The sequence below is a fragment of the Lemur catta genome, chromosome 15 (assembly GCF_020740605.2).
Source record: "Lemur catta isolate mLemCat1 chromosome 15, mLemCat1.pri, whole genome shotgun sequence".
NCBI lineage: Eukaryota > Metazoa > Chordata > Mammalia > Primates > Lemuridae > Lemur > Lemur catta.
The window spans coordinates 1,148,607-1,167,272 of NC_059142.1; the positions used below are offsets into that span (position 1 = coordinate 1,148,607).

The following is an 18,666-nucleotide window of genomic DNA, read 5'->3' on the forward strand; positions in this document are numbered from 1 at the left end:
CAGAGCAAGACCCTGTCTCTAATACATATATATATGTATATATGTGTGTGTGTGTGTGTGTGTGTGTGTGTATATATATATATAAAACCACATATATAACTAAAGATACACTTTAATCAAAAAATGACGGAGGCTGAGTGTGGTGGCTCATGCCTGTAATCCTAGCACCCTGGGAAGCCCAGGTGAGGGGACTGCTTGAGCTCAGGAGTTTGAGACCAGCCTGAGCAAGAGTGAGACCCCATCTCTGCTAAAAACAGAAAAAATTAGCCTGGCGTGGTGAGGCGTGCCTGTAGTCCCAGCTACTTGGGAGGCTGGGGCAGGAGGATTGGTTGAGTCCAGGAGTTTGAGGTTGATGTGAGCTAGGCTGATGCCACAGCACTCTACTGGGGTGACAGATTGAGACTCTGTCTCAAAAAAAAAAAAAAGAAAGAAAAAGAAGGAAACGTAGGGGCTAAGAATGAGGCAGCTAAGGTATAAAAGATGTGGCAAAGGAGGGCTTATTTGTTGTAAATGTGCAAAAATGAATGTAAATGTAAAAAATCATTCTTAAACCAGAAGATGTGAAATGTACTGATAATCTCAGATGATATAAACATTTTTTTTAGCATAATAGATACAGAAAGCAAGAAGAAACCATATAAATTGCTTAATTTTTCATGTTTTATACGGGAACTTAAAAATATTTATCATTGAATAACTCTAACAGTTAGGAAAATATAAATTAAACATAGATTGTTTTTAAATTTGTACCATTATATACAATATATATATTTCGAGAACACTCAGAAAGAAAGATCACAACAGAAAATCTGTATAGACGAACACATACCTTAAAGGAAATAACAAGGATATAGCATAAAACAAGGTTGTAGAGGTGAGACAAACCTGTCTAATAAGAAGCAATAAACTATTTTAAAGTTAACAGTTATTTTTTAGGCCTCATAGTTCTTGGCCTCTCAGAAATCGTGAGTGTTACTAACCACGCCCTTGTTAAGACGCCTTTCCCCCTGGACCTGCACAACACCACATTCTCCTGACAGCTCTCCATCTACTGCTCGTTCTCCTGGTTGACTTAACCTTAAGTACACAGACATTTAATACTGACAGCCCTCGTGGTTTGCTTTGACACCTGCTCTCAATTTGGTAAAGACAAAGGCATATGTACCCGCAGCTCCAGCCACCATCTGTATGAGAGCGACCCTCACATTTGTCATTGAAAAGCAGGCCTTTCTCCTGAGCTCCAGACCCACACAGACCTCTGCCCACTTGTCTTCCCTGAGAACGACTCGAAGTCACCCCCACACAACGTGTCTGACACTGAACTGAACTCCCAAACCTGCTCTTCCCTGAAGAAGACAACCACGTCTTCCCGGTCTCCATGAAGGCCGTCGCCAGCACGCAGGTGCTCCAGATAGAAACCCACGTCATCGTGAATGCTCCCTGACATACTTAGTGAGCCTCCCCGGACACATGGCCCCTGCCGCCCCCTTAGCCATCACCTCCCACGGGGTATCCTGCTCGAACATGCTTTCAGATCTTCTGACTTTCAGTCAGATACCATGCTCAGTGCTTCTCCATGCTGCAGCCAGAGCAATCTTTTGGCAACACAAATCAGATAAATGGCCACTTCAAGCTCTTTGGTGACTTTCCTAGTTCTTTTGGGACAAAGCCAAAATAACATGTCCTACAAAGTCCTCATTGTCTGTCCCCTGTCTACCTTTCCTATCACCCCCTCCCCCCTCCCCTGCCCTGTCTACGCTAAAAGGGTCCCGTTCCCTCCTGCCACTGGGCCTTTGCATATGCTGTTTCCGCTGTCTGGAACGCACTTCTTTCATCTCTTCATTCAGTTAATTACCATTCAGGTTTCAAATTAAGTGTCATTTCTCAGAGAAAACTTCTCTGACTCCCAGGCTAGTGCAGGTCCCAGATATACACCCTCACATAGTACCTTGTACTTTCCCATGAAAACATTCCTTTCCATTTTAATTATATATGTGCTTGTATGTTGTTTGAATAATGTCCATCTTCTTCCTCTAGACTGCAAGCTACATGAGGCCAAGGATTATGTCTAGGAAAGTGCTAGACATACATTATAAATAAATTTTTCCTGAATGAATTTATTTATACATATCATACATTCCTATAACCATTCACTCATTTAGGAAGTGCTATTCTGTTCCTTTGGAGAGTAGAGAAGGACCTTGGACTCAATGCGTTTCCAAACAAATCATCATCAGATTATGTTTCTAAAAGGCAATGTCTTTTTCACTCACAACTGTGTTTCTGCAAAACAAAAGGGATTTTATTTTTAGAGATTCTCTTCTCTCTGAAATTAGAGCAAATCAACAGGTGGAGTATCTACGGAGTCCTTCGGTCCGTCTGTCTAGGGCTAGTGAGCATCTGCCTCGTACTGCTTATTTCCACTCTACATTTGGGCCAGAGCCTGGATGCTTTGCTTTCCACACACACAGCACAAATCAACAGCTATGGTTGTTCAGACGGATGCATTTTTCCATTTCTATTGGAGACCAATGAAGAGTTCCCTATGGCCAGCTCTGAAACTTGATTTGCAAATGTGCCTTTGTGAAATGGGGGATACATCAGGAATTTGGTGCTGTCATCAGGTGCTTTAAATTCTGCATTTGGATATTGCTGTCATGAAAAATAAAGTTTGTACAACTGCATATGAAGGCCACGTTAGAGCCTGTCTCAGAACAAAAGCTGCGGACAGCATAAAAAAGCGTAGGAGAAACTGAAGGCCTGCCACATTGTGATGTTACAGTAGCTTGCTTTCCAGCTCAAACAAAAAAATCCACGATTGTCTTCAGGACCCATGGAGGTAATAGGGATGATCTCTGTTGTGGAAGAACACAATTTTATGGGATCCCTAAGGGAACTGAGGAATTTTTTGGTTAGAACAGAGGTGCACTCAGGCCAAGTGTCAACCTAGAAAATACGGTAAAATATTTAGCCGCACTGAAATTGGAATAATTGAAACAAAAAACAGTTCTTTCAAAGCAATGAAAAATTTGCAATGTATATGAGGAAAACTGTTTAAGTATATACGTACAAGAATTACACTGGAAACCTATTAGAATGGCTAAAATTAAAAAGACCGACCACACCAAACGTTGGTAAGGACGGGGGATAGACTGGAGCTCTCAGCACTGCTGGGAATGTAAAGTGCTGCAGCCACTTTGGAACAGCCAGTTGGCAGTTTCTTAAAAGTTGAATAGACATTTATCATCCCACACTAGTTACTGATCCAAGAGAAATAAAAGCATTTGTTCATACTAACACTTGAACGCAAATGTTCACAGCAGTTTCATTTGTGCTGGTCAAAAACTGGAACCAGCCCAAGTGTCCATCAGAAAGTGAATGAATAAACCAATGGTGGTATATCTGTACGATGGAATACTACTCAGCAATAACAATGAGTGAACGAAAACCAAAACTGGATGAATCTCAAAATAATTATGTTGAGTAAAAGAAGCTAGAACAAAGAGTGAGAGAGAGGAAACAGACTACATGACTTAATTTGATACAAAGTTCCAGAAAATGCAAACCAATTTATAGTGACAGAGAGTGGATGAGTGGTTGCCTGGTGACAGTGTGGGTGGGTGGGCAGGCAGAGGTGGGAGGAAGGATTACCAAGGGGTGTGAGGAAACTTCAAGAGGTGATGGATGTGTTAATTTTCTTGATGTTTATGGCTCTGTAGGTGTATACACTCACCAAAATGTATCAAATTTTTCACTTTAAATATAAGCAGTTTGTTGTATATCAATTATACCTCAATAAACCTACTTTTAAAATGTGTGAGCACAGAAAAAGAAAAAAAGAGAGGAAATATCAACAGTCAATTCTCATGAGAAGGAATATAATCTTGGGAAAAAATTTAAAAAACTCAAATAGTCTTTAACTAGCAAAATAGAAGATGCAAACCAAAATAATGATATATAATTTTCTTTCTATCAAACTGGGGAACTGGAGGATTGTTTTCAAGTGGTAATTTGAGTGCCAGGGACTGGGAGGGGTGTGTGTAAATGGTGCAACTTTTTTCTAGGGGACACCTTTAGTGACATCAAGTTCACATCAAGGCCCTTAAAATGGTTTATCCATTGATCCAGTAACTCTATTGCTCAATTTCTAAGAATGCATACTAAGGATATAATCAAAGATGTGCACAAACACTTGCATGCAAGGATGATGTGCTTTTCAATGTCTGGCCTGTTTGCTGTCAGATTCATGCCCACCTTTATTGTCCTGTTTCAAATTAAAAAAAAGAAAAAAGAAAAGAGAGAACACACATTTCCCAGGCTCTGTTGTCCTTAGGTTTCTGGATAGTTGTCACCATGCGAGGCACTGGCAGCAAATCAGGAGATTGGAGGCTGGGAGAACTGAAGGTGCATCTCAACTCTCTCTCTGCTTTTTGTGGCCTCACCAGAAGCAGCTCTGTCTTTTCCGTGTCTCAGCTAGCAGCAGACAGGAAGCTCTTCCTTGTGTTTCCAGCACTTTCCAAGCAGTGCCTGCCAGAGTCCTCATTCCTACTAGAGAGTTCTATCTCACAGCTCCTCACATCGTCACTTCACCTCTGAGGCTTGCCTGCTCTCCCTAGATACTGAGTTGCTCACTGACTTTGGCTTCTCAGTGCTTCCACCAACTGAATAGCAAACTCCCTGTGTTAAACTCCCTCTGAAATACCTGGAGCAGTGTCTCATTTCCTGGCCAATCTCTGACTAACACAGATATTGATCATAATGATAATTTTCCTACCACAAATGTTAAAGTTAGGTATCTAGTAAGAAGTCATTTGATAAAATGTATTATGGTATATCCAGACGATAGAATAGTTTACAGACAATAAAATCATGTTTTCAAAACACATTTAAGGAATTTTTAAAATGTGACATGAAATTGTGTGATAAGATTTTTAAAAAATGAATTATTGCTGGTGAGAATGTGAAATGATACAGCCACTCTGGAAAAGAGTATGGGTAGGTTTTTTTTTTAATATATAAAGTTCAATATATGCCTACCATATTATCTGTCAATCCTGCTACCGGGTATTTATACTAGAAAAATGAGAATGTATGCTCTTACTAAAACCTGTACATAGATGTTCATGAAAGCTTTATCTGTAATAGCCCAAAACTGGAAACAACCCAAATGACCTTCTATGGATGAGTGACCAAACTGTGGTACAACCACACCGTGGGGTATTAGTTAGCAATTAAAGGGTCCACGTCACTGACATACACACCAACTTGAATGGATCTCAAGGGCATTACACTGAGCAAAAAAGACACACTCTCAAAAGGCTACATTTCATCCAATTCCATTTATATAATATCCTCAAAGTGACACAACTGTAGTGACGGATAACAGATCATTGTATGCTGGGGCTACAGTTAAGGGGAGGGGTAAGATGAAGGAGTTTCTTTGTGTTTTATATCCTGGTTGCAGTGATATTAATAATAACACAAATCTACACAGAGAATAAAATTTCAGTGAAATACACACCATGAAAAGGTGCATGTTCCAACCCATGGAGGAGCAGGCAAAAATAGCAAAAAAAAGAAAAGAAAAGAAAACAAAGAAAAGGTGCATGTAAAAAGTGGTGAAAATCAAGTGTGCTCTGTGGTTTAACAGTTAATAGCATTGTACCAATGGCACTGCCCTGACTTTGACATTGTACTATGGTTGTATAAAGTTGAGTAAAGGCTTCACAGGAACTCTCAGTGCTATTTTATAACTGCTCTGGCTTTTAAACTGTTTCAATATAAAACAATTATAATAAAAAGATGTATGACCTTGTGCCCTCTGGCCTCAAGCAGATTGCTGGAGACACAGCGGGGAGGTCTGTGAGTTTGATCTGGGTAGCAAGGAGGCCAGCGTGGACGGATGTCACAGCAGAATGCTGTGGGCTTCCGAGGTGCCCTGGGCTGGGAGAGTGCCCGCGCTCCCGCCCCCCGAAGGAAAACCTCCGTGTTTGCCTAGGGCAGATTCTATGGTGAGGGACTGTGCAGCCCCGGGAGCCAAAGCAACCAGGTGCAGGTCATTCAGGTGCTGGGGCTGACCAGGAGTGGCAGCCCCTCCCCCACTGTGCCGGGTCCCACCAGGGCTCTGAGACAGGCAAGACGGAAGCCAGTCCCTGGGGCAGCCCGTGGAGAAGCTGGAGCACTTGCGTTCTCACTGAGCTGAGGAGAAGGTCCACAGCAAGTTATTTCTCACCAGTCCAAACTGCTGTCTGTGCCCCCAGGGCTCCTGAGTGTCTGCAGTATGGTGGCTGCCATGTGTGCTTCAAGACAGGCGTGGCAGAGGCCAGACCCTCATGCAGCCTGTGGGAAAGGTGGAGTGTTGGATACATGGTCCATCTCTTTCTCATCCCAGGAAGAAGCTTGGATTTAGGGTTCTTCACCCACCCACTCTGGGCTGAGCCAGGGACAGGGCTGTAGGGAGTGTTTGTGGGCTGGTCCAAACTGCCATCTTTGCTTTCAGTGGCTCCCAAACTGGAGTCCTCTCCTGTCAGTGCTCAGATCCAGGCAAGACATAAACCAGTCCCCTGGGCAGCTCTCAGAAAAATCAGAACCTTGGATGTGCGGTTCAGTCCTTGCCTTCCCTTCCCAGGGAGGAGCTGGGAGCTGGGGGTTTCCTGCCGATCATGGGGCACGTGCGGAGGGGAGCGATTGTGCTTAGAGGGCTTCTTGGCCTTTCCTGTGGGCTTCAGTGCAGCTGGTTTCATGCTGGCCTGTGTGTAGGAGCCTAAACTGGTTCCGGACTTCTCCCAAGGGAACTGCTGTGTGTGTCATTGCTGGGTCTGAGTGCCTGCGCCAGGGAGAGGCCAGGACTTCCTGTGCTGCCAGTTTTCTGCTGTCACCTACAAGTGTTTTCTTTTTGATTGGTTTTCTTTCCCTTCTTTCTCCTTGTCCCTGCATCACTGAATTCCCTCCCACCAGGTCACCAGGTTTCTAAGGAAACACTGCCCTTTCTTTGTTGGGTCCATTGTAATCCAGTCCTGTGTAGACCTGTAGACTTACGTTCACATACATATTTATCTGTCCAAATTTGGCACTGTTTACAAAAATGGGGGTGTATATATGAGCTTTCTGCATCTTGATTTTGACTCAGCAATACCTTGTATAAATTCTTTTGATTTACCAGGTATAGTTCTGTTTTATAGCAGTCATTATGAAATGTCAGTAACTGTGTAGCATTCACTATGAAAGGGTACTATTATTTATTTAGTCATTTTCCTGCTGAGGGCATTCGCTTTGTATCTACTTTTTTACCGCTAGGAACAATAGCACGTGTGTTTTCGGGTACACTGGGGCTTTTATTTTAGGAGGATAAAGTTCCAGGAGCGGCGTCTCTTGGCCAGGCGGTCTACAGCCCGCCACTCGGCAGGGCTGCGGCCGGTCAGAGGGGGAAGGCAGCAGGCTGCCCGGGCGGCCGGGCTGGAGGACGGGCCGGGCCTACGGCTTCCTCTGGAGCTCCTCATGTCCCCCGGGCAGCAGTACAGTCACTGTCCACGAGGGAGCCAAGATATGGGTTTAGGGGCGGCTCCTGGCTGTGGTTTGGGTCCCGTGAAGGACCGTCCAGGCCTGCCCATGCCACTGGTGACCTGCGCTGACACACTGCTGCCACTCGCTGCTCTGCCCCCAGCATGCCCCTTCTGGAAAGAGATGGAATTCTTCCAGGAGGCAGGAGGAGACCGAGGCCAGAAGATGACAGCCTAGGAAGGAGGGGTGGTGTCCATGGCATCGGGGTCAAAGGCCGGCGTGGACGATGGTATAGCAGAGGCCCTGCCCGCTGGAGCGGGGGCGACTGGAGGAGCCGTGGTGGGGAGGCTCGTGACGACAGGGGCCCTGGGAAGAGAGGCTCTCTGCTGCTGCCCGGCAGGGCTCCCGAGTGTGGGCTGGCGGGTGGGGCCGCGGCCCCTAGGTGGAGGGGGGTGGATGGGGACTCTGTTCTTTGCAGGGACGTGGGGATAGACCACAGTAGGGGTTGGGGGAGAGGTGAAAACATGGGCGGCAGAAGGGGGAGTGGTGTCCATATCTGTGACCTCAGCGTCTAAATGAGGTCGCTGGGTCACACGGGCAGATGGGCTGCCTTGGACGGTGGACTTGGCTGCTGGGGAAGAGATGAATGTGCCCTTGGGCAAAGGAGGGTTCCTGGGGGAAGGGACTAGAGGACCAGTGGGGAAGGAAAGAGTAGAATGGGTACGGGATGAGGGAGAAGAGATGGGGAGGGAAGTGGGAGGAGCGGAAGGTAAGGAAAGGGAAGAAGGGGCGTGGAAGGAAGGAGGAGGCTGGGAGTGGATGTAAATGGGAGGACGAAAGGTGAAGAAAGGAGGAGGGGAAGGGATGGAAAAAGGAGGAGGGATAGAGAAGGAAGAAGGAGGGGAGGAGATGAAAATGGGAGGTCGGAAAGTGAAGGAAGGAGGAGGGGAGGGGACAGGAGGAGGAGGAGGGTTGGGGAGAGAAGAAGGGGGAGGGTTGCGAAGAGGAGGAGGGGGAGGGTTGGGGAGGGAAGAAGGAGGAGGGTTGCAGAGAGGAGGAGGGGGAGGGTTAGGGAGGGAAGAAGGGGGAGGGTTGGGGAGGGGAGGAGGGAGAGGGTTGGGAAGGGGAGGAGGGGGAGGTTTGGGGAGGGGAGGGGGAGGAGGGGAATCCACAATCATGGGAGTGGGGGACTCGGTTCTGCAGTGGGGCAGCACCAAGGAGGGCAGGTGGGGAGGAAGGTTGGAGAAGGATGGGGAAGGAAGGGAGAAGAGGAAGGGAGGAGGGTTCTGGACGGAAGGGGCAGGAGGGGAATCCACAGTCATGGGAGTGGGGGACTCGGTTCTGCAGGGGGGCAGCATCAAGGAGAAGGGTAGGGGGCCAGGAGGTGCGGGCAGGTGCGAGGCGGGAGGCGCTGCGGGGAGGCCTGAGAGGGCAGGGCTTCCGTCCCCCTCAGGTGGGGTCCCTGCAGCAGCACTGGCCCTACGGGGAGGAGGAAGGGCAGCAGGAACAGGCGCAGGGCAGCTAGGAGTTGTGAGGCTTGCGGAGGAAGGTGGAGGGACAGGAAGGACCACAGGGGCAGCAGCCAAGTGAGGGGTGGGAGGACCTGGGTCGGGGTCAGGAGAGGCCCGGGGCTGGGAGGGGGCCATCCGAGCAGCAGGGGAGAGAGCGGGGGCAGGCTGGGTGGCCCCGCAGCTTCCCAGGGCCTGTGTCTTATCCTCCCAGGCCTCTGCTTTGTCCCGCACGACCTTGGTGTTTCTTTGATCCCCGATGCTCTCCCCCAAGGCGCCTCGGTCTTCCTCCGCGGCGATGGCAGGCAGCTTCGCAGGTGGGGGCAGCTCACCTCTGTGCCATGACAGTGGCCCCAGCACAGGTGGTGGCAGTGGCAGCAGCGGTGGCATGGGCATTTTTCTCTTGAGGGGCCTCTGCCTGGTGGCCGAAGAGCCCCCACTCTGTTCGGCCTGTGACCCAGACACGGGCGCCTGGAGCGAGGCTGCAGAGCGGGGCCTTGGTGGCGCTGGTGGTTGGCCGCCGCCGGGAGGGCCCGTCTCCCCGTGCAGCCCGGGGGTCTCCGCGACATCCTCCGCCGCCACCCGCGCGGGCTCCTGCTCTGGCTCCTGCTCTTCCTCGGGCCCTTCCTGCTGCTCCTCCTGCTGCTCTGCTGTCACCTGGGCCCTCTCCTGCTTCTGCTCCTGGCAAGACATGGGGAGGTGGCTGGAGGTTAGAGGCCTGGTAGCCCTGACCTCCGGCCCCCGTGGTGAAGGCAGGAGGGTCACCTGGCGTCGCTGGAGCGGCGGGATCCTGACGGCTCTGTACCGTCGGATGGTGGCCCTGATGGAGGAGGCAGGAGACAGCGCGGGCTTCTTTCGGGCCTCCAGCCAAGCTGTGCTGGGGAGGGTCCCCAGGGGGCAGCGCGCCCTCGGGAGAGGAGCATCCCTCCTGGGGGCTATGAAGAAGCCCCCGGACAGAGGCCGGCGACCCGCACTGGGGACGGGCGGCCTGCGGACGGGCCGCGAGGCGGGCCCAGGGGCCGCGGGGTGGGCGCGGACCGGCGCGGGGACATCGCGGGCGACAGGGAAGGGGGGATGGCGGCCCGGCGGGGGCCGGCGGAGGGTGGGGAGATTCAGCTTCCTCAGCCAGTTGCCCATTAGGGCAAATTGTGCAGTACGTGTCTCTGGAGAGCAGAAGAACTGGAGAGACCTCTCCGAGCACCCAGCTCTCCCGGAGACCGAGCAAGCACTGGTCAGCGGGGCGCTTGTGACGTCCCAATGGAACCGGTGACAGAGAGAGGCCGCGCCACGGCCAACGCGGGGGGCGAGCGCGGGGCCCAGCCCAGGGCGCAGAGAAAAGGCGCCAAAGGGCAAAGGGCAGCTCCTGCTGCTGGCGGCAGGTGTCTGGCACGAGATGGGCCACCGCGTGCGACTGTGGGGAACCGTGGGGCTCCCCGGGCCAGAGCCCTTCCCGCCTGGGCGCCGGCGCTGCGGGCTCCAGGGCGCCCGGGCCAGGGCCCCGCGCGGGCTGCCTGTGGCCGTGTGGCCGCCCTCTCCCCCGTCACAGGCGGTGGCAGGGCCTGCTGGAGGCCGAGCCCGGGGACAGCCCCGATCCTGCCAGGCTCCTCCGGGGACCTCTCCCCTGCCTCTGCGCTGCCACAGGGATCGCCAGCCCAGCTGCGAGGGTTTCCGAGAAGGGAGCACGGGGCCCAGACCAGGTTGGATGCTGCCCCCTATGACATCCCTTCCTGGCAGGCGGGTTCTGCTCACTTCTTTTCGCAAGTTGGGTAAAAGGACAGTTAAGCCCTAGAGCATTCCTGAGGTCACACAGGAGGTAGTGGCCCAGCCAGGCTTTGAACCCAGCCTGTGTGGTTCTAGAGCGGTGCCTCCTGGGCACGTACACTTCATGTATTACCTTTTTATTTTTCCTGTAGTTTTTAGGGTGCTTATCAGCATGGCATAGCTGTACCAAGCACGTGCACACCGAGGAGGAGGTCTTTACTTCAGCTCGAGTTGACCATGGCCCACACTGGGCTCCAGTCTCCCCAGAAGATGTAGAGCAGGTCCACCCACTGCCAGCATGGCATCAGCCCGCATTTCTCTTCTGTTGGAGCCTTGCATCCCAGATTTTCTTTTTGGTCTGGCTTGAAGGATCACAATATGTCCGGATTATTGTCTACATCAGTTTTGGTCTATCCTGAAAGAAATTCACCCGTGGATTATTCCATATGGCTGAGAAGCCAGTTTCTGTGGCCTCTTAGAATTTGTCTAGAAAAGCAAATATATCTATTTACAGGTTAACAGTGGAGCACTGTATTGGATGCAAACAGGGTCATTGTTACCATGCCAGCAGGGTCCACTCTTCGCCACACATTATGATCACCTAAATGTAACTCTAGATATTCTTATGCCCAACAGAGGAGACATAATTTTGGGTGTCAGGGTAAAGGAAACCTGAATCATTGTCCTAGAAGCTGGAAGCTTCAGGATGACAAGAAACATTAGAAAATCCTGCAGGTGACTTTATCTAGTTTCTATCTTGTTTCTTTGGCTTATTTCATTGGAATATATTTCTCATTCATGGGGCTGATGATTTGTTGTAGACTTGCAACATGTAGGAGTTTCAGAATCAAGAATCAGAGATCAGTAAAAATGTTTTTATGCACTTTTTAAGTTTAAAAAGATCTGTTTAAACAACATTGGGCATAATTAAAATACTACAAAATTGGTTTTAGCCCTTTGCTCATAAGATTCCTTTCACAGTGTGTCCTTGCCTGTGCTCTGACACCATTTGATTTTTCCTTCTCACTTACTCACAGGAATGATTCTAAAATCTACACATGATCTTGTCACCTTTTTGCTTACGATGTCACACTTCCAGGAAAATGGACCGATGCCCCAATGCCTCGTCAAGGCAGGTAAGTTTGTCCCCATTCAGCCCTCCCTTGTCATACGGTACAGGTGCAGCTCCCAGTTTTGGTTTCACTCTTCATCCACATCAGGCCACCTTTCTGGCATCCCACTGGCTGGTCTCCCTTCCCTAACCTTTTGAAAGCTACTGATTTGACCAGGAAGGAAATAGTCCTTCTCCGTTTGTGACTATCCCCTTCTCCTCCTTGAAGGTGCAGTTCATGTTTCATTCCCCCAGAACTAATGTTCTTCTTACCTGCCCCTATATCTCAGTGCTTACCCATCCTTTTGAAGTTTTGGTCCAGCCATCTGTCTTCCCCACTGCATTGTAAATTGGTCTGGGACAAAAGATGTCTTTCAGTTCTATTTCTCTACAGCCTACCACAGAGTTTACTGTAGAGTTATCATTGAACAAATGTTTCATGAAATTACTTAGAAGCTGAGGGAAATGTTTATAGTTTTCCCTTTTTCCCATCTTCAGATATTAGTAGTTTCCCTGGGTTGTAAAATGCCTTAGACAATATTGTATTTTCATCAATTAAGTCTAGCAAAGACCCAATAGAACTGTAGGTTGGCCCAACATGGGTATATTTAGAACTTTTGTGATGTGATTTCTTATTGGCTTAGACTAGAGCTAGCCTAGTTATTAAAGAGAATCATTTTTGAGCAGCATGATAAATTCTAAGTATATTTAAATTTTCAGTAATGGCAGCACAGACAAGAGTTCTTCCTTTCTTTGCTCTTCTAGATGCAAGAGGCTGGATGCCAATCCCAGCCTCCCTGAGTGACTTGGGAATGTGTGAGGATGACTGGCCTAAGCTTAAGTTATAGAAAAAGACACACAACAAAGAGACATTTAAACATCTTTAAATATTAATACCAAAATCAGAAAGTGTGTTTCCTTGGAGGAGGGGCCCAGGTGGCGGGCCAGAAGCAGACTGCACACGCTGCTTTCACGAAGAAGATCGAAAGTGCTCAGTGGATATTCACTTTCAGATTGGTGATCTAAAAGAGAACATTGGGAATCAATATGAAGGTGAGAGGAGGCTCCCAAAGTGAGGGGGAGGGAAGAGATGCAACCCACTCTGTGGGATCAGAGGCACCTAGGGAAGGCATCTGCGTGTGGAGAAGGGACAGAGGAGATGACCCTCGGCTTAACCCTTCTCCCGTGCACTTTGCAGTCTGAGCTGTGTAAGGGACCCTCCACTGTAGCAGGCTGCTGGACTGACAGAGAGAGTTGACTGGAGACTGTGCCGTGGTGCGGCTTTGGTGAGAAGTCTTGGCAGGGCCCCACTAGCGGGAACCCTGGGTGGCATGGCTGGTAGCATTTTGAGATCACAGCCCGAGAGCACTGTGTCTATTAGGGGTCAGGTCAACCATTGCTACTGCCTCCCCAGTGCCCCTGCCAGGCCAGGGAGGGAGCAGAGAGGCTGGGGGCTCTTGCATGGCCCTTGGGCAGGTGCCATGTGCCCCCACCACTGGTGGGGGACTTGGGTAGTGTCAAAGATTGGGCCGCCATGTGCTGGTCCCTGCTGCCACTGATGATCTTGGGTTGGGCAGTGCTTAAGCCACCATGGGCCAGTGAACACTGCTGCCCACAGACATGAGTGGGGCAGCACTAAGGTAGACACGAGCAGACAATTGCTATTCCTATATTATGTTGTTTCTGTTTCCACATCACCTTTTCATCTATATTGTCTTTATCCTCACTTTCTCTTCTCCAGATTGCTCTGTGAAATGCCTAATTAAACTCTTGGTCTCATTACTCCACACTCTTCCCTTACCATTTTCTAGTTATCTAATCCTTGGCTCAAGACTAATTCTTATCATTGTTTCGTGTAGAGCTTTTATTTATTTCCTGTGTCTATCTGTCTGTCATCAATCATCAATCTGTTGATCTATTCATAAGGATACATTGTTAACACTCATTGATCCACCATCCGACCTGAAAATTAGAATTTAGTAATAGCCTACATCAACTAATTGTAGCCCCACTTTCATTCCCTTGTGTCTGCTCTTACGAATCTTCTAGTCTTGAACCTATATTCATCTTCCCCTTGCTTTTGTTTTTAATGGACTTTTATGGTATCTATCCTAGAAAGTGGTTTTTTAAAAAATCGTGTTAGTTATTTATAGCCTTATAAGAATTTATCAGTAATAATCTCTGGATATACACTTTTTAAACTTAAAATTATGCTGCTAAGATCAGCCAAATTGGGGCATTTCTCTATGAATCATTCAGGGGAAAAAAAAGCTATTTCTCCACTGGTTTGAGTGACTGATCCCAATTACCCAGGACATTGTGTTGCTGCTACACAATGAGGGGCAAGGATCACAACCATGTCTCGGGTGCTTCTTAATATTTCCATGTCCAATAGCAAAGATTAATAAAACCTGCGGTAACAAAAATAAAAAAGTAGTACTATGGCAGTTTCAGACCCCTCAAAAATAAAAGTTTGGGTCGCCTCACTAAATAATGACCAAATGGCAGCTGTTTAGCAGCTCCCCTCAGAGATTTGGGGATCGGATATGTGGTCATCCCTCCTCTGAACTCCTAGGTTCTGATAACACCACTCTTCCCTTTTTCTACCCCTAGTCCTGGTAGAAGTAACATATTTCTACAGTTAATAACTTTTGAGTTATAGTAGAACGTTTTTCACCTTTAGTCTCTTTCAGAATACAACTAAGTATCTAATTCTCTGTTTTAAATCGTTTTGTTTAAAAACACTGGGTGATTTCTGTTTACAGAATGGATTCTAACTGATCTGTATGGGAAAATAAAGTCCAGTCTATGTCTAATCACTAACAGATTCCATTTCAAATATGAATATTTTCATACATTTATTCCACTTCCACCAATAATTATTGTATGCATCTTATATGATCAAGACTGTGAGATACACAGTGTGGTATATTAAGACAGCTTTTGCCTTCATAATTTGACACAAAGTAGAGGTGCTTAAACATAATAGTCCAATAAAAATTGACCTTTGTATAGTGATTTATAGCATTTAAAGCATGAGCTATTGTGATCCTCAAACCCAAGGATAGTGACAGGGCAGATATTATTATTCTGATATGTACACAAGCTTCAGACTTTCCCAACTTTATTCTGTTAGTCAGTAGAAGCACTGGCACATGTGCCCAATATTCTTATGCTGCCGCTCTGCCAAAAAGAGCAAAAATGTGTTAAAAGTGATAATCTCAATGAAATATCAATTTGTTCCAAGATTTCTGAGAAGAATTTTCTGGCTGCCAAGGTCAAAGGTGGCTTCCTGGAGGGAATTACGTTGAGGGTGGACTTTCAAGTGCATGTTGCAGTCTCCGAGGCGAACCCTCACCCGGCATGAGGAGATCCTCTTGCTGAAGAGTTTCCACCGGGCAGCCTTCGTGTCCCGATTTCTCAGACTAGAGATGAAACGATTTAACTTTGGGGTCACTGCCATGTACGTCACAGTTATCACTGCATCCTTTAGACTGTACCTAGTCAGAGGACATAAATACATGCCCATGATTATCCCATTATACAAAGAAACAACTCTGAGGTGAGAACCACAAGTGGAGAAGGCTTTGAGCACACCCGTGGTGGATGGAACCCCTAAGACTGTGGAAAAAAACCAAATATAAGAGATAACAATGCACAACAGTGGCACAGAGAAAACACCAACCTCCAGGTACATCATCTTCACATTAAGGTGGATGTCAGAACAGGACAGCTTGAGCAAAGAGGCAATGTCATGGTAGAAGTTGGCCACTTCGTGGTTGCCACAGAAGGACAGACTAGCTGTGAGCAGAGTGTGGGGGAGGGAATTGGTGTTTCCAACCATCCAAGACCCAACAAGTAGCAGGACACAAGACTTTGGACTCACAATTGTTGTGTAGTGGAGTGTGCAGCTGATGGCCACAGCTCGATCATATGCAGTCACAGCCAACATATGGCTGTCTGTGTTAGCCATGGCAAGCATGAAATACTTCTGTGTTAGGCATCCTCCAAAGGAGATGATTTTGCTGCCCAAGAGATGGCTGGCTATCACCTTAGGGATGCTTACAGGTGAGAAGAAGATGTCAACCAAAGAGAGGTTGGCAAGGAAAAAAATACATTGAGTTGTGAAGGTGAATGTCAGAGTAAATGGCCAAGATGATGAGCACATTTCCAATCAGTGTCATGGGGTAAACAAATAAGAAGAAGGAGAAGGAGAAGAAGAAGAGAAGAAAGAAGCAGAAGAAATCTGGTTCCTGTTGACCATTAACTCCCAGGAGGATAAATTCCAGGGTTGATGACTGATTACTTCTCTCATGGATTCTTCAGCAGGAAAGGGGAGAGAATTCAGAATTATTAGTAAACTATTTTTGTGAAATGATCTTCCTTACCCATCACTTTTGACTCTGGGAATCAGATATGTCTATACCTGGTTTTACTAAATCCACAGTAATCTGCAGTAATTTCCCAATTTCATTGGGAAAATTCTGGTTGATAACTGAAACTCATTGACAGCTAGCCCTGGACACTTATGCCTAAGAAAGGAACAATCTGTAATTCAGAAGTGCTCATCCTCCTGAACCCCAGCACCACCCCCAAACACCTACAATTTAGTCATTTAGCAAATAGTTAAATTTCATACCGTGTGTGTTGCACACTTTGGTAAGCCTTGTGGAAAAATCATATTTGACAATAAGTTTATTCATCTGTTTATTCAATGAAAAGACATTGTCTCTGCTCCCAAGGATCTTACAAATTAATAGAGATGCCAGAATCCTATACTAATTTTATTACACATGGATGAGGAAAGGATAGTATCGTGAAGTCTTTGAAAACAACACTTCAATGCAAAGAATGTGTAGTACAAGAGTACCTGGATAATGAAAAATGTTCCAGTGATCAAACTCAGAGTGAGCCCAGAGGCCAGGAGGCAACAGGTGTCTACATTGCCATTAGAAGACTATAAATCACAAGGAGCACAAAGTAGATTTTCAGCATCTCTTTTGATATGTTTTAACTCTTTCCAAACCCTTAAATATATGGGATCTACTGTTTTTCTCTCCCATCTTCTCTCCCTTTTATTCATTGTTTCTTTTGGAGACTCATCTAAGTCCATAGTGACATCAACTACTGCTTAATAGACTCTCAGATCTTCACCTGAATGTTTGATCTCTTTTCTCCATGTTTCCAATATTAAGTCATCCTGCCCACATGTCTGACCAAATCCCATGCCCTTCACATACAACCTATGTAGACTATAAACTTTTCTTAAGGAGGAAAATATCATCTGGTTTATTTTTATCTCCTCCAGAAACATTAGTTTGGAATATTGTTCATTTAAGGCTCCAATAAGTTTTTACTCTATAATTCTTGAGTTGGATCCAGGTTTACTTCATGATTTCCCCGCATGAGGGGAAGACAGAGTATAGAAAGTATAGTACACTCTCAAGGTCAGTAGAGAGCGGATCGTTCCAATAAGGGACAGCACCATCCCAGGGTTAGGGTGTGTCCTTTATGCTAATCCCTAATAATATGTTAAGCTGGAGGTGTAATATTCATGTCTTTTCAGGGAAATGGGTGGAGATTCCCAGAATCATGTATCCTCCCATTTTCTGTCCTTGTATGGCTGGCTCCGGAACTGTGATGGCGCTAGGGGAGGTGAGTTTTACTATGTTAATGGGGGAAGGAACTCCTGGACAGGTTCTCCATTCCTCCGCACATGCCCCCAAGGAGGGAAAGTTGCTGAAGCACCATTTCCCACTGTTGTGGTTTCTACTCTTTATCCTCATGGTCACCTGCATACCCTCATCTCTACCTAACAGGAGCAAGAGTCTAGAGTGGTCCTTTCCAACCAGCATTCCCTGAGGGATTTAACCTAATGCCATCCATTCTATGTGATAGGCAACTCTGACCTATGCATCTAGAATGTTGCTAGTGTTGCTAGCTGTGTCTCCTTGGGAGAACTGAGAAAACAGTGAACCCAGTTGAGAAATTCGAGTATAAAGAATCTTATTAAACTAATATAGGTCACATGCCTACCTAGAACCCTCCCAGTGGCCAGGGCAGTAGATGCTCTGATCCCGCCACTCGGGAGCCATGGCTGGAACCACACTCCCTGGAACCAACTGGATGCCAGACAGAAATTGCCAGCTATTAGAAAGGGTGTAATAGAAGTCAGACAGACCATAAGTAGTCATCACAATTATCAAATAATAAAATGTGGACTTCTGTTTTATGCTCCAACATGCAGAGAACTTGGAAGTCATCATTCCCATCCTCACAACAAGAAAAAAGCTGAGAAAACTGGAAAGCAACAACTCTTCTTAGATTCCTCAGATAACTGAGGTCACGGGGCAAGCTGTTCCTTGGAAATTGGAGAGAGGTTGATAGACAGAATCCCAGCTCATCTGGAGCAGAAGCCACTGCTGCAGACAGCGAAGGTAGGAGCACTTAGACTGCAATCGACTAATTGCTGGAGAATAGAAGTGTCCTAGCTTGAGAGTTAAGAAGTCTGGGTTGGAAGGACAGTGTTAACAGGACTCCCACACTTTCCCGAGTTTTACCTCCAGGAAGCCCATCGGATTCTCCATGCGAAGGTTGGGAAAAAAATCCCTTTATGCTTCTGGCAGGCGGAGGGGAAACTTGACCATATTGAAATACGCCGAGAGTATATTTCTTTAACAAAGTCTTGCCCTCAAGGGAAACTGTTTTATCAGAGCCTAACCAAGTGTGGGATTTCCCAGAGGCTAATGGACAATGTGGGGAAAGAAAAGTATCCAGCCCCCTCTA

General features: G+C 47.2%; 1 protein-coding gene and 1 long non-coding RNA gene across 2 annotated transcripts in view; one reads left to right on the forward strand and one right to left on the reverse strand.

Annotated features, from left to right (window-relative positions):
- The window catches only part of LOC123650563, a 35,737-nt gene extending 21,106 nt beyond the window's left edge, over positions 1-14,631 (forward strand). The window contains exons 4-6 of the long non-coding RNA XR_006739408.1: positions 11,807-11,905; positions 12,646-12,933; positions 13,079-14,631. This is a non-coding gene — a long non-coding RNA (uncharacterized LOC123650563). The remainder of the gene's footprint in view (positions 1-11,806; positions 11,906-12,645; positions 12,934-13,078) is intronic.
- Positions 14,632-15,016: 385 nt separating this feature from the next.
- Positions 15,017-17,975, reverse strand: LOC123620185 (olfactory receptor 1A1-like). Its single transcript, XM_045525195.1, is given in 4 exon segments — positions 15,017-15,063; positions 15,187-15,991; positions 15,993-16,200; positions 17,917-17,975. Coding segments are annotated over 4 exon segments (1,119 nt in total).
- Between the last annotated feature and the right edge of the window lie 691 nt (positions 17,976-18,666).